At 47.5% G+C, this 23,038-nt stretch overlaps 1 protein-coding gene across 1 annotated transcript; it reads left to right on the forward strand.

Moving 5' to 3' along the window:
- Positions 1-623: 623 nt before the first annotated feature.
- On the forward strand, positions 624-19,145 carry LOC311176879 (olfactory receptor 2T27-like; the record flags this gene model as incomplete). Its single annotated transcript, XM_084242518.1, has 3 exons — positions 624-747; positions 11,241-11,575; positions 18,678-19,145. 3 exons carry the CDS (start codon positions 624-626, stop codon positions 19,143-19,145), a joined length of 927 nt encoding a protein of 308 aa, XP_084098644.1.
- Between the last annotated feature and the right edge of the window lie 3,893 nt (positions 19,146-23,038).

The raw sequence follows: 23,038 nt of genomic DNA on the forward strand, positions 1-23,038 counted from the left end.
ATAGTGTCATTGCTAGTTTTGTCATTTTCCTCATGTCCCTTATTTGATTTTCCTATGTTCCTCAGTAAGTGAAACCATCTGACATTTTTCTTTTTCCTTCTGACTTATTTCACTGAGCTTACAAAATCTCTTCAGGCTCCATCCATGTTCCTGTGAATGGCATGAGTTTGTCTTTTTTGATTGCTGAATAGTATCCCATTGTGTATATAGACCACGTCTTCTTGATCCAGTCATCTGTTTTTGGGCATTTAGTTTGTTTTCATATTTTAGCTATTGTAAATAGTGCTGCAATGAACATAGCAGTGCAAGTATCCCTTCAAATTAAATTTTTGTGTCCTTTGGGTAGATTCCTAAGCGTGGAATTGCTGGGTCATATGATTGATTCAATTTTAGTAATTTGAAAGCCACATGGCTTTCCATAGTGGTTGGACCAGTTAGCATTCCCATTAGGTGATCTCGTATTAATCATTAGTGAGGACTAAAATGCAAGTTATTTACTGAAACTAAAAGTTTAAGGGAAGTAAAGCAACTTTAGATATTAGAAGGTGATGCATGATTTTATTTGAAAAAATTACATAGAAACTGTGAATGTAATACCTTTGTTACAAATTAGGAGCACGAGCATGGCATGGCTGAGCAACCAGACCTCAGGCAGTGATTTCGTCCTCTTGGATCTGTTCCACAGCACCCCGGTGCCCTGGGTCCTCTTCACACTCACAGCGCTGGATCTCCTGGTCGCCCTGTTAGGTAACTCCACAATAATCATCCTCATCTGGGCCGACCCTCTTCTCCACACCCCCATGTACTTTCTCCTCAGCCAGCTGTCCCTCATGGATCTCCTTTATATCTCCACATTTCTCCCAAAGGTGGTGGTGGACTTTCTGTCTGGGGACCACCACATCTCCTTCATTGGGTGTAGCTTCCAGGTGTTCCTCTTCTCTACTCTTTGGGGGTCGGAGTGCCTGCTGCTGGCGGTCATGGCTTATGACCGCTACGTGGCCATCTGCCAGCCTCTGCGCTACCCTATCCTCATGCGTCCCAAGGTCTGTGTGCTCCTGGTGCTTGTGACCTGGCTGGGTGCATTCTTCAATGCCTTGATCCATGTGGTCTATACTCTGACACTCCCTTACTGCGCCTCCAGGGAAATCCATCATTTCTTCTGTGAGATCCCAGCGCTCCTCAAAGTGGCCTGTGCTGACACTTCCCAGTACGAAAAGGGCCTTTTTGCCAGTGCTGTGATTTTTTTCATCCTTCCCATCTCAGGCATTCTGTGCTCCTATGGAAGGATACTGTCCACTGTACTGGGCATGCGATCCACTCAGGGACTCAAGAAAACCTTGGGTACTTGCTCCTCTCACATGACTGTGGTGTTGCTGTTCTATGGCCCTGCCATCATCAAGTACATTCTGCCAAAGTCCTACCACTCCCCGGGGCAGGAGGAGGTGCTCTCTGTGTTCTACACCATCATCTCACCCATGCTCAACCCCCTCATCTACAGCCTGCGGAACAAGGACGTCACTAGAGCCTTTAGGAAAGTTTTCAGAATATGAGAAATGTGCAGTGTGTGACTATCACTTGTAAATGTTTAACAGTGATGCACTTTTCTTTGGAATGGAATATAAAATGTTTATGTATATACATTCATCATGTGCATTTATTTACATACTCCATATGTATGAGAAATACAACATTGATCAAGCATTTAACTTGTACCACTGGCAATACATAAAAATGGTCAAATATACCATATGCTCAATGGTCATATCAATGAGGATATTAATTATTAATGTAATACATTATTATTTTTATTCTTTTACTTTTAGCACCTTTGATTATTCTTTTAGAAAGCACTGCCTTCCAATAGTGTTAGAATTTTTTTTTAAGATTTATTTATTCATGCATATAAGAACTGGGGTACAGGCCAGATGTGCGGGAGGGTGAGAGGATTCACCAGAGAGAGTGGGGAGCAGAACAGGCAGATCTACTGAAATACACTGCTGAGGGTAGCAGTGGGCAAGGCAGGAGAGGTCTGCCGCACCATGTGGGCATCTCTGTGACTGGCCAGGGTGGAACCCGCGCTGCAGAGGCTGCAGACAGCCTCACAGTGCTGTGCTCAACCACCTGCGCCACCAGGGAGGCCCTAGAATTTTTATTTTTTTTATAGAGGCATGTTTTTATTTATTTATTTGTTTGTTTGTTTGTTTGTTTGTTTATACAAGCACTGGGCACAGTCAGAAGCGTGGGAGGGTGAGAGAATTCACCAGAGCCAGAGTGGGGAGCAGAGCAGGCAGAAGGACTGAAGGACACTGCTGAGGGGAGCAGCGGGCGGCAGGAGAGGTCTGCGCGCCATGTGGGACCCTCCTCCGGTGGCCGGGGAGCAGCCGGGGATCAGCCAGGTATTGAACCGGCGCGGCAGAGGCCGCGGGCAGCTTCGCAACCCAGCACTCAACTGCTGCGCCACCGGGGAAGCCCTAGAATTTTTTTAATTAAGATTTTTGTAATATTCTCGGGCCTGTCTGGTGGTGCAGGAGGTTGAGTGCAGCGCTGTGAAGGTGTCCGCAGCCTCTGCAGTGAGGGTTCGATCCCAGTCGGCCAGTGAGAATCCCACGTAGCGCATCAGACCTCTCCTGTCTTGCCTGCTGCTCCCCTCAGCAGTGTATTTCGCCAGTCTGCCTGTTCTGTTCCCCGCTCTGTCTCTGGTGAATCCTCTCACCCTCCCGCACATCTAGCCTATACCCCTGTTCTTGTACAAATAAATAAAATCTTAAAAAAAAAGAATTTTGTAATATACTCAAAGTACAAGCATAAATGAATAAATATGAATATTTATACACGTGATTTTAAAGAAAATGCCCTAAGACAATCCTTGCTCTAAAACTGGGCATAGTTTTATTCAATAAATATTGATCGATTCAATGTATGTTTCAATTTGCATTCATTAAATAACATGGCCTTTTTTAGTTGAGCAATAATGGATACATTAATTGGGATTCAGGTGTATAACCTAATGATTCAATATTTTTATGAATAGTGAATTGCTCATTCCTAAAAGTCTAGTTACCAACTACCACCACACAGTGTCATTTTAGGGTTTACCTTTTTGTCCCTCTTCACCCCAAGTCCCAACACCTCTGGTAACCACCGTTTGTGCTCAGTATCTGGGAGTTGTGTTTCGTTCAGTTTCCTCATGTAAGTGAAATGATAGTACATTTGTATTTTCTGTCTTATCTCACTTTTGATTTCATCTCTTTAGGATCAAAGTGATTCTCAAATGTGGGAGGTGATGCCCTATTAAAGTTTGCATTTCCCTAATGATTTGCATTTCCCTAATGTTGAGTAATATTGTGCATCTGCACATACCTGCTGGCAATATGTATGTCTGGGAAAATGCCTTCTGTTTATCCATTTTTAATTTGGCTCGCTTATGTTTCGTTATTAAGGTTTGTGAGTTCTTTATATATATTTCAACATTAACCCCTCAGAGAGATAAATTTACAAGTATTTTCTCTCATTCAGTCACTTTCCGTCATTCTATTCTTTGTTGTGCCAGAGGTTTTACATTCATTGTAGTCCCATTTATTTATATTTTCTATCATTGCCCGTCTGTAGGGTCATTTACAGGAATTCAACATCTAGAAGGATGTTAAGTAACTTACCAACTTTGTTACCTTCTAGAAGTCTTATGGTTTCATGTGTTACCTTCAAACTTTACTCCAACATGAACTATTTTATGTGTATGATTAAGATACTGGTGTAGTTTCATTTTTTTGCATGTTGTGTTCACTTTCCCAGCACCATCTATTGAAAACACCATCCTTTCCACACTGCGTAATCTTGCTTCCTTTTCATAAAAGAATCGATCCTATCTGGAAAGAGTGTTCTGGATTCTGTTCTATTAAATAGATTTATATGTCTGTTTCTTTGCTAATATACTGTTTTGACAAGTATAGCTGTGTTTTATACTTTGATTTTATTGTTTGAATCATGGCGTTTGATGCCTCCAGATTTGTTCTTTTTTACTCATGATTGCTGCAGCTTTTTGGGTGTCTTTTGCTCCATTCAAATTTTAGTATTTTTTGGTATTATTTCTGTGAATAATGGCATTGGGATTTTGATGGTGATTGCATTGAATTGGCATATTGCTTTGGTAATGTGGGTATTTACCAATGCTGAATCTCCCAGTCCATGAGTATGAAGATTTTTCCATTTATTTGTATTCTCAATTCTCATTGCCTTACAGATTTCAGTGAACAGATGTTTCACTTCCTTGATTAAATTTATTGCTCAGTATTTTCTTCTTTTTGAAAATACTGCTATTGTGGTATTTTTCCCAATTTATTTTTCTAATAGTTATATTGAAGCACTACTGATTTTTGTATATTGATTTTGCAACTTTATTGTATTTGCTTATCAGTTTTGACAGTGTGTGGTGGATTCTTTAGGATTTCCTAAATATAAAATCATGTTATCCAAACATAGTGACATTATTATTTCTTACTTTCCAATTTGGATGCCTTTATGTCTTTTTCTTGACTAACTGGTCTCGCAAATACTTTCAATACTATGTTGAATAAAGGTGAGGAGAGTGGGTGGTGTTGTCTTAATCCTGATCATAATGGAAAATTTTCAGCTTTTCAACATTGAGTATGATGCTGACTGTGTGCCTGTCATATGTGGCCTTTATTATGTGAATGTATTTTCCCTCCACACCTAGTTTGTTGAGTTTTTTTTTTCATAAGTGTACACTAAATTTCATGAAATGACTTTTCTGCATTTATTGAGATGCACATAAGATTTTAATCCTTCAAAACTATCACTATTTGCAGATGATATAATATACATCGAGAACCCTAAAAACTCCACAGAAAAACTACTCAAAATAATCAACCAGTTCAGTAAAGTAGCAGGATATAAAGTCAATACACAAAAATCAGTAGCCTTCCTATACACAATCAATCTGAAGAAGAAATCATGAAAACTATCCCTTTTGTAATTGAAACAAACAAAATCAAATACTTGGGAATAAACCTAACAAAAGAGGTGAAAGACCTATACAAAGACAATTATAAAACACTGTTAAAAGAAATTGAAGAAGACACAAAGAAATGGAAAGACATCCCCTGCTCATGGATTGGAAGAATCAGCATTATTAAAATGGCCATCCTCCCAAAAGCAATATACATTTCAATGCCATTCCAATAAAAATCTCAATGACATTCTTCAAAGAAATAGAAAAAATACTGATGAAATTCATAGGGAACCACAAAAAACCATGAATAGCCAAAGACCTACTGATGAAAACAAAGGAGAAAGGAGGTATCATGCTTCCAAACTTCAAGCTATACTACTAAGCCATAATAATTAAAACAGTTTGGTATTGGAACAAAAACAGACACACAGACCAATGGAACTGAATAGAGAGCCCCAAAATAAATCCACACTTATATGAACAACTAATATTTGACAAAGGAGCAAAGAATATGCAGTGGAACATGGACAGTTTGTTCAATAAATGGTGCTGGGAAAACTGGACTTCCACATGCAAAAAAATGAATCCACACCATTACCTCTCACCATGCACAAAAATCAACTCAAATGGATAAAAGAACTGGACATAAGACCTGAAACCATAAAATAGATAGAAGAAAATATAGGTAAAACACTATAAGACATACATCTCAGAAACATCTTTAAAGACTCATCACCCAAAGCAGTGAGAGCGAAGGCAAAGATAAACACCTGGGATTACATCAAACCGAAAAGCTTCTATACAGCCAAAGAGACATTAACCAAAACGGAGAGACACCCCACTGATTGGGAAAAAAAATCTTTGTATTCCATTCAACTGATAAGGGATTGATCATAAAGATATACAAAGAACTCACATGACTCAACAAAAACAAAATAAACAATCCAGTCAAGAAATGGGCAGAAGAACTGAAAAGACATTTCTCTGAAGAGGAAATGCAAATGGCCAACAGACATATGAAAAAATGTTCAACATCCCTTATAATCAGGGAAATGCAAATCAAAACCACACTGAGACACCACCTTATACCAGTAAGAATGGCACATATAAAAAAAAAAAAAAAGCAACAACAAATGTTGGCGAGGATGTGGTGAAAAAGGAACTCTCCTACACTGCTGGTGGGAGTGCAAACTGGTCCAACCACTATGGAAAGCTGTCTGGAGGTTCCTCAGTCTACTAAAAATGGAGCTACCATACGACCCAGCAATTCTGCTCCCAGGGATTTACCCAATGGACACAAAAATATTGATTCAAAAGAACACCTGTACACCAATGTTTATTGCTGCACTATTACAATAAGTAAAACCTGGAAACAACCCAAATACCCAAGAATAGATGACTGGATCAAGAAGATGTGGTACATATACACAATGGAATATTACTCAGTAGTCAAAAAAGATAAACACATGTAATTTGCAGCAGCGTGGATGGAGCTAGAAGGAATTATGCTCAGTGAAATAAGCAAGAAGGAAAAGGAAAAATATCAGATGGTTTCACTTATAACAAGAATATAGGGGAACCCAATAAGATATCAGTGTAAAAAAAATAATAACAGTACAAAACACAACAAAGAAAAAACAGACAATTATAAATCAGAGACATCCTGCAGGGGAGGAGGAGGGAGAGAAATGAAAGGGAGGGAGGGAGGAGCACAGGGGACTGTGGTGATGGTGCACGGGTGTCTTGGGGAAGGAAATTCTATGGGTGCTCAATCTGAGGGGGTGAGGGGAAGCAAATATTGTTTAAAAATAATAAAAAATTAAAAAAAGATTTTAATCCTTCATTGAGAGATGGTGAGCCATCCTTGAATTCCTGTAATAGATGAAAAAAATCATTGTATATAAGCCTTTTATATCATTGTGAGTTGCATTTACTAATATTTTGAGGATTTTTGAATCTATGTTCATCAGGATTATTGACCTGTAGTTTTTTTTTTGTCATGGTCTCATTTGTTTTATTTCAGGGTAATACTTACATAGTAATATGACTATGGACATGTTCCCTTCTTAAAGCTTTTGAAGCATTTGAGGAGGATATGTATTAAATCTTTGGTATAATTTACCAGTGAAGCAGTTGGCTTTTTTTGGGGGGAAGGTTTTTGATTACAACTTCAAAATCCTTACTAAAATGGGTCTATTTAGATATTCTGTCTCTTCACTATTCAGTCATGAGATATTTTATGATTCTAAGAATAAATCTGTTTCATCTAGATTGTCCATCTTGTTGTCATCTATGTGTTCTTATAATCTCTTATAGATCTTTGTGTTTCTCAAGTATTCTTTTTAACTTCCAATTTTTGATTTTATGTATTTAAGCCCTCTCTTTTTCTTGAGTCTAGCCAAACAAAGGTTTGTCAGTTTTGATTTCAAAGATGCTGTTCTTAATTTCATTTAACTTTTCTATTATTATTTCAGTCTGTTCCATTTATTGCTACTCTGATATTTATTTCCAATATTTTATTCACTTTGCATGTTGCTTGTGCTTTTTCTAGTTCCTTTATGTTTTTGAGATTTTTTGTTGGTTTTTGATGTAGGCCTGTATTGCTCTAATTTTCTCTTAGAGACAACTTTGCTGCAGTCTATATATATATTTTGGTATGTTGTATATCCATTTTGTTTTTATCTGCATGTATAATTTTGCCTTTGATTTTTGTCATGGACTCAATAGTTGTTCACGCATGTTCTTTGATCTTTAAGTTTTGTGATTTTTTAGTTTTCTGCTTGTACTCAATTTCATGTTTCATGCAGTTGTAGTTGAAAATGATGCTTGATATGATTGCAGTTGTAATTATTTAATATTTTCCTTTTTTATGTTCTAGATTTCTTTTTAAGTCTGTGTGATCTAATGTACCATTTAAGGCCAGTATTTCCTTATTGATTTTCTGTGTGGACAATCTACCCATGATGAAATTGGGTTACTAACATTGCCCAAATTATTGTATTGTCATTTTGTTTTTAGGTTTGTTAATATTTATCTTATATATTTTGGTTGTGTTTTGCAGGGTGAACTATATTAAAACATTATATATTCTTGTTGGTTCATCCCTATATATCAACATATACTGTTTTCCTTTGTCTTTTTGTGGCCTTTGTTTCAGTATCTATATTTTTGGTATGAGTATAGCTCTACCAACATTTTGATCATTGGCAATAGCATGGAATATCATTTCCCACTCCTTCCCTTTCAGTCTCTGTTTCTGTCTCTGCCTCCCTACACCTGAAATGTGTCTCTTGTAGGCATTAAATAGATGTCTTGTCTCTTATCATTCAGCCACTCCGTATCTTTTGAAAGTATAATTTACCATTTACATTTAAAGTGATTGTTGAAGGTATATACTTATTTCCATTTGTTTGTTGTTTTCTTACTGTCTTTGTAGTTCCTCTCTGATTTTTTTCTTCCTCTATTCCTTTGCATATGGATAAATTTCTTATTTTGCAAGCAAGTAGCTTGAAAAGTAAACTTTAATGTTAATATTCACTCAGCCTTTTGAGCTCACATTTCTTGACAAGCATTTTCTCTTATTAGAGAAGCACACGCTTGTGAGATGGCTGCAGGCTGTCCTCGGGGTCATGGAGGACAGGGAGATAATTGGTGCACCTTTAGCTTGGGGGACCTTCCCTCTGAGGACTTCCCATGGAACAGTAAATAGCCTAAAGACTATTGAAGCAACAAGGTGAAGCTATTTAACCCCTTCTCTTAGGCAGTCTGTGTTTCTGATACTGCGAGACATTAGACATTTATCAACAACACTTTATAAATAGGATTGATATTTCCCTAGTAGTAAGTAGAATATTTTTTCAGGAAATATGTTTAAGAGGTGATCACTTAGCTACTTACCATAGGAAGCTGTAACCTAGCTTTTATAATGAAAAACCTAAGCGACTCCATTTGTTTAATGCTAGCTACACATCTACATAGTGTTGCTGATACATTCTATTGGTTGTGAACAAGACCTATAGCTGGGGGCTGCTGGCAGTTACATTATTTTACATAATCTAATATTATATGAGAAGGCAAATTCTGATGCCCAGATCAATCATCTTGTTTCATTATTTTTCCTAAAAGCTGTAACTTCCTAATTCCAGGGTTGAGGGCAGCAGTCAGTTCTGTACAAAAGGTACGTTAGGAGTTGAACTATTCCAGAGGTGCCGTCTCACATGTGCAAAGCCTTCCTTGAGGCTCTTTTTGAAAAGAAAATGAGCATGAATCTCTGGTGAAATCATTGTAATGATATCTGATATCTATGCTTTTGTTTACTTCCCCCAGGATATACTCAAACATCCTGCTAGTTGATTCATGTCCCTGAGTGAAAAACTGTTAGCTTTTTTAGGTTGCAATTGGTGAAAGTGGCTCCAAGTTGTTACTCACTGGTCTTTAGGATACTGCTTGACTCTATGTATAGTTTTTAATTCTTATTTTCTGTCTTTGAGCATCAAGAGTTAAATAAAATGTCAAAATACTAACATATTTTTATTTAATTATGCTGTACCATTTTGGATTGAGGGCATTCATATGCGTTAATTAGTAAACGTACAGGAACTATCTGTCAGGTGGTTTTTGAAAGGTATTTAGAAGGTGGAATGTTACATTCCTGGGAGGACTTATTTCAATAAATGAGCAAAAACTTAACCCATGACCATGAATTATTCTTTAGCTCTCAATGGAAGCTAAGAAACAAGTGCTATGTCCTCTTAGCGATAAGGACTAATGTAAAATTCTTATTTTGTACACGTGCGTGTTGGGATTGTAGGGAGTTTATGCAGCGATTCCCCCGTGAGCTCAACCCTTCATTCCAGATCCTGTGGCCTCCATTTCATGTCTCTCCAGGTGCTGAGTACTGAGGTAAGGACCACAGATTTTCCTGTCACTGTCTTAGAATGTTGTGAATTCACTGTTGTGGCACGTTAGAAGGTGCTCCCAATGTTCTTGAACAGAATTTTCTACACCTGCATTAGCTACTTTTACTATTTTCTTCATTAAACCACTAACATGTTCTAATATATTTAAGGTATGTTTTATAAATTAAGTCTCATTACTACTGACAATTAAAGTTTCATTATGCATCCCCTCAAAGAGAAAGTGTAACTTGAGAGGTAATGAAAACATACCAGCATTTCACACTCATTCTCTAAATAATGCCATGAAAGTGTGCTTTCTACTGTCCTGTCACTTCAGAAGTTACTTTAAGTGCTCTTGGGACCAGTACCAAGAAGGATAGAAAAGGAAAAAAAGAAAAGAAAGAAAATCCTTGGGGATTTTCTAGCCCTGAGGCTGCTGCTGCACCCCTTCCTGAGGGCAATGACTCCCCTTTATTCCCTGGCAGAAGTGCATGTCCAGCGTGCAGTCTGCTCTGCCAGCCAGGGTTCTATGTGTCCTCCTGTCTGGAGTCGGCATGTGGCCATGTGCAACAGGAGCTGCACAGCGACTAGATGCCACAGTTCTCCTGCCATGAGTGGGCTTATTTCACTGGGTCTATTAAAAGAGAAACATGCAGCTTTAAGGAATAGCACTTACTTAATTGCATTTTTTTATAATAGCTTCTTGAAAACCTATTTTGTTCTTTTTGCCAATGTGCAATTTCAAGAAGTAATTCTAGAAAAGGCTACTGATTATAGGTATGACAAGGTTTTTTTTTGACTCTGAATTATTTTCTCCAGATTTTCCACACTTGTTCCATAAAATTTATTGATAAAGTTGTTAGAAAATACTGATGCAGATAAAATTGTACTGTTAACTTATGAATACATGTCTAGTTTTACAGACTGTTATATAAAGTGGAAGTTGAGTATTACTACCTGAGAATTTCAATTTCTAGAATTCTAATTTATAATAAAAAAATTAAACTATATATTTAACATAAACAATAATATGGCCTTACACTAATGGGATAAGTTTTCTTGGTGGTCTTTTATATTCCTTAGTAAAGTCTTGGGGATGAAATATATATTTATTTACTAAAATTAAAAGATGAGAGGTACCAAGGTACATGGGCTTGAGTTGTTAAAAAGTGATTATGACTTTATTTTGTAAAATTTAATATAGATATGAACATTATGCTGTTGAAACCCTCCAAAGTTACAAATTTGGAACATGAGCATGAGCAACCAGACCTCAGGTAGTGATTTCATCCTCTTGGATCTGTTCCACAGCACCCCGGTGCCCTGGGTCCTCTTCACACTCACCCTGCTCGATTTCCTGGTGGCCCTGTTCGGTAACACCATAATAATCATCCTCATCTGGGCCGACCCTCTTCTCCACACCCCCATGTACTTTCTGCTCAGCCAGCTGTCCCTCATGGATCTCCTCTACATCTGCACGTTTGTCCCCAAAATGGCCCTGGTCTTTCTGTCTGGGGACCACCGCATCTCCTTCGTTGGGTGTAGCTTCCAGATGTTCCTCTTCTATCTCCTTGCTGGCTCAGAGTTCCTTCTACTGGCGGTCATGGCTTATGACCGCTACGTGGCCATCTGCCAGCCTCTGCGCTACCCCATCCTCATGCGCCCCAAGGTCTGCGTGCTCCTGGTGCTTGTGACCTGGCTGGGTTCTGTGCTCAATGCCTTGTTTCATACAATCTATACTCTGACATTCCCTTACTGCGCCTCCAGGGAAATCCATCATTTCTTCTGTGAGATCCCAGTGCTTCTGAAAGTGGCCTGTGCTGACACTTCCCGATATGAAAAGATTGTTTTTGTGTGTGCTGTGATTTTTTTCATCCCTCCCGTCTCAGCTATTCTGTGCTCCTATGGAAGGATACTCGTCACTGTTCTGGGCATGGGATCAGGCCAGGCACTCCGGAAAACCTTGGCTACTTGCTCTTCTCACATGATTGTGGTGTTGCTCTTCTATGGGGCTGCCATCTTCACGTACCTTCTGCCAAAGTCCTACCACTCCCCCGAGCAGGACGAAGCGGTCTCTGTGTTCTACACCATCATAACACCCATGCTCAACCCCCTCATCTACAGCCTGCGGAACAAGGACGTCACTAGAGCATTTAGGAAAGTTTTCAGAGTGTGAGGAATGTGAAGTGTTTGCTCACCCAATGCAAATCTGCAACGGACAAAATTTACTCTAAAATGGAATACAGCATATATTAATAAGGACACATCTGTCTACATTTAACTATAGAAGTCATATTTTGAGAAATAGAGAACACAGTGAAACATATACTCTTCCATCTAATCATAAGTATCATATGGTCATTCTTTGTACATTCAATCATGTATGCCCTGATAGTCATTGATGACATAACTAAGGAACTTGGTTATTCAGGTAGCATATGAAATAGAGTTTTTATGCAAACATAATTATATTTGTCCCTTTTTTGGTAAATGCAAAGCTATTTAAAGGAGGATCTTGACACCTTAAATCATTTCTCTGTATTCTAAATCTACCGATGTAATTGTAATTGTTTCTTTGCTCGCAAGGAAAGGTCAGGGGGTGTTACTGTTCCAGACATTCAGATTATATCATCTAAGTAGACATTTCAATTCTGATTTCTATTTCCAGTCAGTCTTCTAATTGTTCGTGAGACTTAGTAATGGAGCAAATTCATTTTATACTTACATTCACTTTCAAGACCAGATAGTTATTACTTTGGTTCAGAAATCTTTGCTTCAAGTATAAGATGGATTTAAAAAAAATGAGTCCTCTGGTTCTCTGACTGCTTTGAGCTGGGCGCTTAAACACCATGTTTGTCATTTTCTTCTTGCAATTTAATTAGTGTAATCAGAAAACACAATTTACTCCACAAATAATGGACTCCTTATTTATTCATAACTAATTTGTGTCAGTAACTTTTTCTTCCAAATCCATGTGCTGATTTTCACAGTTACTAGTGATAATTCAAATAATATTCTTTTTGACAATGTACTTTGGAATACTAGTGTTCTATTTTGCTGTTAAATATTTTATCGTTCTATTTTCATTTATTTTATATTGCATTGTTTTGCACTAATGTTGGCTTACAAAACTGTGTGAGATTGAGATCTGCGGGTGCGAACATCTTCAGATGTGTGTGGCCAAGCCCAGCACCAGAACGTGCAATGTCCTTGTCCCTGGCCCACAGAGGCCCTCTCCTCCCCTCCCGTCTGACAACCTCAGTTTACAGTCAGAGTTCTCGTGCTTGTTTGGTTTAGTTTTCTCTGTTCCTTTGTTTTCTTTCTCCGTATGCCACAAGTGATGGAGTGAAATGGTCCAGTTTTCGTCTTTCTCCGTCTGTAAGGAATAAAGCTTCGCCAGTCCCCTCCAGCTCCATGCATGTTGTCACACATGGCGAGACGTCTTAGAGTTTCGTGGTGTTTCACTGTGTATCTCGGCCACTTTTTCTTCATCCACTCGTCTGTTGTCAGACACTTACGTGCTTCCAAAACTCGGCTACTGGACACAGGCCGGATGACCAGGAGAGCACACGTCCATCTGAGCAGTGCCTTGCTCCTCAGCAAGATACGGAGGAGCGGAGTTGCTGAACCAAGTGGTGGACTCACTTGCGTTCCCTTGAGCACCTTCACGCTGCTTTCCACAGGGGCTGGGCCAGTTTATATTCCCGCCACGGGGTGAGAGGGTTCCTGTTTTGTCCACATTCTTGCCAACAACATTTTGTCTCTGGCCCTGGTGATCCAGGCATTCGCCCAGGTGTGAGGTGGGCGCGCCCGGTGGTGTCTGCGTGTGCCTGATGGGGCGCAGGGTGGGCAGTTTTGTGTGCCCATTGGCATCTGCATGTCAAGAAAAGTATCTACTTAGATCTCACGTCCACTTTTAAATTAGGCTGTTTGCTTTCTTTTTATTGGGTCGTATCAGTCTTTGTAGAGAGCTTGGCTTTCAGGTGAGTGAGGTGAAGCACCTTCCTCCCACTCTGTGGCCATCTCTTTGTTTCAACGGAAGCTTCTTTTGCTGTGCGGCCTTGCATACAGCGCCGTTTGCTTTTTCTAGCTTTTGTTTTCCTTGTGGTTGCAGGGAGTCCCCAGACATTCCCAAAGCAGAGGCATAGTGTGTTCGCCTGTGTTTTCTTTACACATTTTCTGGCTTCAGACCTTCCAGCCACGTGTTGTCCGTCCAGAGCCGAGTTTGTGTGTGAGGTGGGGGTGGTCAGTGTCCTTCTCCTGCATGTGGCTGGACGGTGCCCAGCCTGATGATGGAAGAGACTTTCCTCCCTACATGCTCTCGAGTCCCACGCTGTGGCCCAGCTGTCCACGCTGCGGGGTTACCTCTGGGCCCTGAAATCCGCTTCCCCATCCGTGTGTCCATTTCTTCCCCTCTGCCGGCCGCTGCCGGGCCATCTTTGGCGTCCTGGGAGCTGGGCAGGGATGCCTCTTCTGTCTGCGGGGTGGCTCTGGCCAGCGGGTCTTTCGCGGTTCGGTGCGCCCCAGTCCCGGGTTTGCTCCTGGAAGGTCGCCGTGGACTCTCGGCGGGGGTCACGGCGAGTCTGTTTCTCTCAGCGACTCGGCGTGTTGGGGATGCTCCTCCTTCCAGCCCACGAGCGGGGGCTGCCGTCCCGTGGCCGCGGGTCTCCTGCCAGGCCACGAGCTTCTCGTTCTGGTCGCGCAGCCGTTCCTCCTCCCGCCCAGCGCGCTCCTGTTTATCTCCTGAGCCCCGACAGCGAACGGACCGTCGTCTCGTGGGCATCGTCCCGTCGCCCCGTGTCCGGGGTCTCGGCCCCCGCAGCCCGGCTGCAGCGCGGCGGTACCCAGGGCGCCTGCGGGGCTCAGGGGAGGCGCCGCCCCTTCCCTCAGGGTCTCTCGGGCGGAGCCGGGACGAGGCCGCCACAGCCATGAGGGCGCCTCGCCTTCCCCGCGGAGGGACGGGCGCGTTTCCCGCCCCGGCCGGCCCCTGGCAGCCTCCTCCTTCCCGGGGTGCCGGAGGGCGCCGCGTGGGGGCGCACGCGAGGGGCGCGCCTGGCCGGGATGCGGGGGGCGCCGGCGGGCTCTGCCGCCTGCGGCCTTCGTGGGGCTGCGTGTCCGTCGCGGCTGCGGAGGGTTTCTGTGTCCTGGACGGCGCGGGCACCCCGCACGCTCCCGGGGCGCCGCCTGCGCTGCCGCTCGCCCCCCGCGCCCGCGGCCCCCACCACCCCCCGCGTCCTCGTGTGCACCGCGCAGTCCGCAGAGCGCAGGGGCCACTCCCGCCCGCGCGGCCTCCCCGGGCGGCGTCCCCGCGGCGTGGGTGCCGCCCCGGCTGCGCGTCCTGCAGCTGCTCCCGCGCCCCGGGCCCTCGGCCCCCGCGTCTCCAGCGCGCTGAGGCTCCGCGCTCCTGCCCCCGCGTGCGCGCGGGTGGCCCCGGCCCTGGGATGCCCCCCAACATCACCCCCCCGCGCGGCGGCACAGGCTGAGGGTCCCCGCGGCTGCTGCGAGGCCGGAGCCCCGCGAACTCCCGCTCTCTGAGGACGAGGCCGGCGCGGGCGGGGTCCCCAGCGGCCCCGGGCCTGAGCCTCGCGCCAGCCCGCGTGTCTCCCTGAGGCGCCCCGAAAGCGGGTTGCGAGTCACCCCGCGGTGGTCGGAGAACAGCCCCCCTTAGTCCCGTCTGTTCCCCGATGCCGCCCGCCGCGCGGGCCGAGCCCCGGGGTCCCTCTGCGGCGGCCGGACCCAGCGCCCCGCGGCCCCGGGTGTCCAGGGGGCGGCCGCGCCGGGACAGCTGCTCCCGCGGCCCCTGGTTTTCGCTGACAACGAAGAGCTGAGACCCCAGTTCTCTGAGAGTCACCCACGCGCGCTCTTTAAGAATTTTTTTCTATTAACCGTATTTTGAAGCCTGAGGAGCCGCGGTGGCGCGGGCTGAAGGGACCAAAAGCGGCCCAGCCGCCCGCGCTGTCCCGGCTCCCCCCACCCCCTTCGGCCGGGTGGGCCCCGCGATCCCGGCCCCTGCCCGGGCGCCGTCGCGGGAGCCGCCCCGTCGTGGGGACACGGGCGTCGGGCGCGGCCATGGCCGCGGGGTCGGGGCTCCTCGGGGCGCGGCCTCTGGCGCGTCTGCCCGCAGCCCCTGTTGCTCGTGACCCCGAAGCTGGTGGGTTTCTGGGGGGGCCCGCACCCCACTCAGGGGCCTCGCTGGGCGGGGCCGGAGCGGGGCCCCTTAGTCTCGCCCGGCGGCCCCCAGCGCGCCCAGCCCGGCGGGCGCCCCGACTGCGCGGGAGGAGCGAGGAAAGCCGGGGCACCCGAGGCGCAGGGAGGCCCAGGGCGGTCCGCGTCCACTTCAAAGACCGGGCCCTGGGGTGGGGGCACCGGCCCCGGGGGGGGGCGGGGGGGTGGAGAGGGCGCCGGGCCTGGCGCCGGCCCCCTGCGCGCCCCGCGCGGTCTCTGGGCAGCAGAGCCTGCACCCTCGGTCCGCCCGCTCCTGCCGGCCCCGGGCGACGCTTCGGGCGCCCCCGCGCCCCTGCCGCCGCCTCAAGAAATTTGTGGCGATCAAAGAATTTCACACCCCAGACCGCACAGGCCTCCCTTCCCGCCCGCCTCGCGCACAGGCCCCCGCAGGCGGTCAGGGAGCGCCGGTCCAGCCCCGCAGGCGGTCAGGGAGCGCCGGCCCCGCCCCTGGCGCTGCGCCGAGCTGGCCTGGCTGAGGTTCTCTCCGGCTCAGCCGCAGCCATCTGGGTCCCCAGGGTGCCGGCGCCGGAGCTGAGGAGCAATGATTTTTGTTGGCTTGTTTCCAAGGGACGCGTCCCCCACGGACACCCCAGCCCTCCCCAGGGTTCTCCTGGCCGCCGCCAGCGCAGGGGCTCCGCGCTGCTTACGGGGGGGGGGGGGCAGGGACAGGGCGTGGGGAGCCCCCGTCTACCTCAGCAGAGGGACGAGCAGGGGGACGAGCAGGCGCGTTTTCCCTGAGGACGCTGCGCGCGGAGCCCGCGCTCCCCGGGCTATTTAGCCTCCTCCCCGCCCGCTGCCGGGCAGCCCGACTCCGAGGACCAGCTGCCGCCCAGGCCCCGCGGGCCGCGGACAGAAGGACAGAGGGCCAGAGGGGCAGAGGGAGGAGGGCCAGAGGGGCAGAGGGAGGAGGGCCAGAGGGGCAGAGGACCGGAGGGCCGGAGGGGCAGAGGGAGGAGGGCCAGAGGGGCAGAGGACCGGAGGGCCGGAGGGGCAGAGAGGCAGAAGGGACCCAAGGCTTGTCCCAGCATTTCGGGAAAACCCTGGGTCTCTGCGGCCAAACGTGCCCCTGACCGTCGCCTGGCGAGGGCCTCTCCCCGTCAGCCGCATCAGCTTTGCCGTCCAACGGCCGGGGCCGCCCGAGGTGCTGGATCCGGGCTCAGTGTGACAGTGTCAGGTGACAGCGTCTTCGCCCTGCCTGCCACGGGCCCGCGGGCCACGACACCCTCACCGCAGGCCGCGGCCCGGCGAGACCATCTCCAAGAAGGGCACGGGGCGCACGGCCGCGAGGGGCGGGCAGAGAACGGCTTTTACTGCAGAGGGTGGATTTTATCCACGTTTACTTCCTTCTGTGTGTCTGAGGATTCAGAGTAGAAATCATTTTAAAAATCTGTAAGTGGAAGAAATTTGGCCTTAGAGAGGCTGTTGTGTCACCACCTGAGATACTTACATCCGAAAGAGCTTCTCAGAGGAAATGGAAACTTTATTCCCGGCCTTGGGGCGCTGACCGGTCTGTCACCCTCGGCCACGCAGACAGGCCGGCGGCTGCCCCTGCGGGCGTCGGGGCCCCCTAGGTAGTCAGTTGAGCGAGCGACTCTTTCGGGTTAAACCACCTGGGCCCCTTGGAGAATGGCCAGTCACGCCTCTAAATGGGTTTTTAAGTTCTTAGGACATAGAATGCGCGGAGAGATTAAAAGCACATTTGCACCCGGCGATGGACTCTCATAATGAAATGTCGTTTGTGAGAATCGTTGGCAGAACAGAAGGGGAGCTGGCACGTCCCGGCGACACGGAGGCAGCCGCGCGGGCCACGCCTGCCCTCCCTCACGCTGACTCGCTCTCCTGGGCACACGGGACCAAATACCCCCTCTGTGGAGTCTGGGCTTTCTCAGCGTTCACTGACCGAGTGGTTGCTGGCCCACGCCGGAGGCCGTCGGTGATTCCATGGTTCTCATGAAGCACCTCAAGTCTTGACGTGCCGGCAGTGAGCGCAGGTGGAGGGGAGGGGTCCCGGAGGACGGGGGTGCGGTGCCCTGCCCCGCTGGGTTGCAAGGAGGACATGACAGCGGCACGCGGCAGGAGGAGGGGGGTGCCGGGCTAGACGGGCACGGGCTAGCTGGGCAGGGGAGATGGAAAGCTGGGGTAACGGGTCCGCCAGCACTGACTTCGTGCTCTTGGGGCTGTTCCACCACATCCGGGCGCCCCGGGCTCTCTTCGCTCTCATCTGCCTGATGTTTCTCGTCACCCTCGTCGGCAACGTCATGATGATGATTCTCATCTGGTTGGACTCGCGTCTGCACACGCCCATGTATCTCCTGCTCTGCCAGCTCTCCCTCATGGACCTCTTGTACAGCTCCACGTTTGTCCCCAAGATAGCCTGTGACTTTCTGTCTGGGAGAAACAGCATTTCCTACGCCGGCTGTGGGGTTCAGCTCTTCCTGTTCATGACTCTCGTGGGGGCAGAGTGCCTGCTGCTGGCCGTCATGGCCTACGACCGCTACGTGGCCATCTGCCACCCGCTCCGCTACTCGGTCCTCATGCGCCCGGCCGTCTGTGCCCTCCTGGTGACCGGCACCTGGCTGAGCGCCCTGCTCAACGCCTCCGTCCACGTGGCCTACACTCTGACTCTCCCTTACTGCGCCTCCAGGGAGATCCATCATTTCTTCTGTGAGATCCCAGCGCTCCTGAAACTGGTCTGTGCCGACCCCTCCCGTTACGAGAAGGGTCTTTATGTCAGCGGGGTGGTGTTTCTCCTCCTTCCGATCTCCGCCATCTTGGCCTCGTATGGGCGGATCCTCTCCACAGTTTTGGGCTTAGGGTCCAAGCTGGGGATGAGGAAGGCTTTGGCGACCTGTTCTTCCCACATGATTGTGGTGTCTCTCTTCTACGGGACAGCCATCTTCAAGTACTTCCTCCCCAAAGCCTACCGCACGGCCGAGCAGGACGAGGTGGTCTCTGTGTTCTACACCATCCTCACGCCCATGCTCAACCCGCTCATCTACAGCCTGCGCAACAAGGATGTGGCAGGTGCCCTCGGCAAAGTCCTAGGAAGATGAAGGGCCTTCCAGCTGGGAGCCTTGGGACCAGGCCTGCGGGGACAGAGGTGGCCACGCAGTGGGCACAGCTCTGGGTGTCCAACCTGCGAGCCCGCCACCTGCCTTCTGTCCTGCACCCGCAGGGCTCCACGGGTGCCCAGAGGACGTAGGTGCGCCTGCCTGATGCACCCACGGGAGATGCGGTGGCTCTTTACTAGACAGGAAGGTCCATGATCCTGACTGTGTCTGACTTTGTGCTAGTTCTCCCTGGTCAGTCTTCTGGCGACATTAGGGAGCATTTCTAACCCAGCATCCGCTTGAAATGTAAGCTTTCCAGTTCTTAAGGCAACATGTTCAACTTTGAATATATTATTCTTTTTTATATATATATAAATTTTATTTTTATATTCCCCATACAATTACAACCCCCTTATTTTGACCCCAATCCCTCCCCTCCCCACCCCCTACCCCCCATAGAGTGTCTCTGGTTCATAGTTTTTTGTTGATTTTGATTTTTCACTTTCTTATAGTTATTCATTTTCCTGGTCCCCTATTTAAGTTTTCTAGATTCCTGCTATGAGTGAGACCATCCGGTATTTTTCTTTTTCTTTCTGGCTTATTTCGCTGAGCATGATCCCTTCCAGCGCCATCCATGTTGCTGCAAACTGCATGAGTTTCTCTTTTTTGAATGCTGAGTAATATTCCATGGTGTATATGGACCACACCTTCTTGATCCAGTCATCTATTTTTGGGCATTTGGGTTGTTTCCAAAGCTTAGCTATTGTAAACAGTGCTGCTGTAAACATAGGGGTGCAGGTGCTCTTTGGAATGGATGTTTCTGTGTCCTTTGGGTAAATACCTAGGAGTGAATATATTTTTCTTCTGTGGTCCACGACAGGCTCTCCCTCCTGCACTTGCTGGTTCATGTTAGAAGTGACATTGTACTTTGGTTTTGCTTTACTAACTGTGGGAAGCACAATGTTATAGCTTTGATAGTGTTTGCCTAATGCCTAATGAGTGTTTGTCCATTTTTGGTAAATTATAATATATCCTGATCTACTTGGCATTGCTTGTCCTTGCTTATATTACTAACAAACAGCTTGTGGCTTATTAATTGCATGAATTAGCCCTTTGGGGACTCTCTGGAGGGGGCACCCTACAGTGCAGCCACTCTGGACAGAGGAGACATTCAGTGAGTGTGGCGCAAGAACAGGAGGAAGCATGTTCAGAAATAGGCGGGTGACAGGATCACCTGGCACTAGGCTACTATCTTGGCCCACCCGTCTCACCTCTCCAGGTAGCCAATGTCCTCAAACCAGAACATTGCTCAAGCAGCAGTCACCAGAGCGTGCACAGACCACCGTGGTTCCCTAGGTGTGGCTCGCTGTCACCTTCACCGTGACCCTGTAGCCTCTCCTGCGCACACCTGGACTCCACTTCAGGAGGACCCAGCGATGGGGCAGCCTTGCCGGGATGTTTCCTCACAGCCTGGCCTTCCTGGCCTTTGGCAGACAGGCCCACCTAGCGTCCTGGCCCACAGCCGCAGTGAGCGTCCGTCCGGCCGGCCCCAGACGCCGACCCAGCAGGGGACTTCGCGGCAGCAGGGCCTGACCTCTTCCTTTAGATTGTTGTGATTTTGACTTTTTCTCTTATTTTATTTTAAACTTAATATACTTCTAACTGGTTGTTAGAATCACAAATATTACAGCTTTTGCTAACATAATGAACAAATATTAGTTATAACTAGTTAATTATAATTAGCATCCATATATTTTAAAAAATAGAATTCCCTTTTCTAGGAAATATTTTCTCTTGATAACTTTTCAAAGGCAAAATAGCAGGTTCAAGCCAATGATTTTCTTGATATAGTTCTTTATGAAATTGATAAATTATCTACATTTATATTAGTAGACTAAAAGTAGAAATCGTTAATTTCGCAACAAATGCTGATTTATATCATTACAACTAACAGTCAAGTCCTTTCTCGCTGTCTGCTATCTCAGCGTTCTTGTTTGAGAGGTTTTTCGTTACAGCAGACACACGTTAGTCCTGGCTCTCATGTTTTCGTATCTATCTGCGGGATCTCTTAGGTCCGCAGTGAGTGAGAAGCTGCCAGTCAGTCCACCCGCCGTGTCTGGCTGTCGTGTTGTGTGGCCGGGAGCTGCTGAGACCCTCACTCTGCAGACCGAGTATGGGAAATCTTATCACGCCACATCATTTGTTTTGTATTTCTCCTTTCCAATGGTTGGTTTTTGCCCTTTGCATTTAAATTAAAACCCCAAGTTTAGCCAACATAAGGCTAAACTGTGTGAGAGGTGGTTTCACAGCGGGTGCTTACTGAGGAGTAAGTCGCCTCCCACGGAACAGTCTGGTCAGTCAGGTACCAGGTTCTCAGGGTGATGGGCCCACAGCCGTGTGGGGATACCTGTGGTGCTGTGGTGCAGTCACACCCCGGGTTCCCGCGTATGGGGCTGATAATGTAGTCTGATAGTCTGTTGCCTTTATCCCTGCTTGTATTTTTAACAAACAACCCCCATGGCTTGTTAACTGGAAGATCCTAGCCTTGTGGGAATTTTCTGGAGTAAAGATCATTTAAGGAGAAACTCTGGACGGAGAACTAAATGTAGAACTAAAATAATGGAAGTGTTTGTAGGAGTTATTCCTGTCAAAGACCTTTCTTTCTGTCAGCCGCCGTCTTAGTTTACTCCTGCTCGTTATTCACTTCAACTAAGAACACTGTCGCTGCTCCCCCTTCAATAAACATAGACGCTGTCGGGCTTGGGGTTGCTGAGAGACTGGCCGGCAGGGGCGGGAAGTCATTCTGCCTGTCCTGAGACCCTCTGCAGCGCGCGTCCCTGGCGCGCGGGGGGCTGACCGTCTGGAAGGCCTGAGCGATGCACGAGGCAGGCTGCGTCTCATCCTCTGTGGTCATGCATGTTCTTGGATTTAAACAAAAGATTCAAAATAAACAATGATGTCCTAAAAATACCGTTTCTGAACCAACCACAGCTTCGGCCTCACACACATCCCCCACCTTGTTGAAAAGGTGATTCACCCGGTTCCCGTCAGCATCTGAGCAAAGCCCCATTTGCTCGGGAAAGGAGTAGCTGAACAGTTTTGAGGCACCAATCCTGGGTGGCAGCCCCTGGCCCCACGGCTGGGGCCGCCTCTCCTGCCCCGCAGCCCCCAGCTCCCCGGTCCACTGCTCAGACCGCTCACGAGTTCTTGAAAAAAGCCAGTAAGCTCGCCAGTGTTTTATTTAGATGAACTTTGTGTTGTGTTTTTTTTTTTTTTTTTTTAAACAGAGGAGGAAACATTTTTATGGCTAAAAAGGGAAAACGACCACCAGCTTCCCAGGCGGAGCAATCCTTCCGTTCTCTGTCCTGGGGCCTGAGGACCTCCTGGGACTCGGCCTTTAAGAGGAGGGTCGTTCCCCTGCCCCTCTTGGCGCCCCAGGCCGCCATCGAACCAGGGAGGAGCGCAAGGACTTGTGTTTAATCTGCTCGGCGAGGCGTGCGCACCTTCCCGAAGGGACGGGACCGGGGCACAGCGAGGCCTGGGCGCGGCCTGGTGCTGACAGAACGCTGCGCAGCGCTGTGCAGGGCGAGGATGTCTAGTCTTGGAGTCACACTGATTACCTTGGAAGGCGAGGCTGGTGGAGAGGGGTCGGGCAGCGGCTTCTCCAGCTCCGGTGTGTGGGGGGGAGGCGGGCATGACATACATCAGGGTGAGGCGGCGGGTCTCAGGAGAGGCGGGCGTGAGGGGACAGGCGCGGGGCGGGGACAGGCCGGTTTTCTGTCATCTTCCAGGGCATGTTGACCTCCCCACGAGGCGGCACGAGCAGCGTGTGTTCTCTGGTAGGTCATTTGTACGTGAGAAAGGCAAGAATGTGGGAGCTAAAGCCTGAGGAAGAT

Source organism: Talpa europaea (assembly GCF_964194135.1).
Source record: "Talpa europaea genome assembly, chromosome: 9".
Classification (NCBI taxonomy): domain Eukaryota; kingdom Metazoa; phylum Chordata; class Mammalia; order Eulipotyphla; family Talpidae; genus Talpa; species Talpa europaea.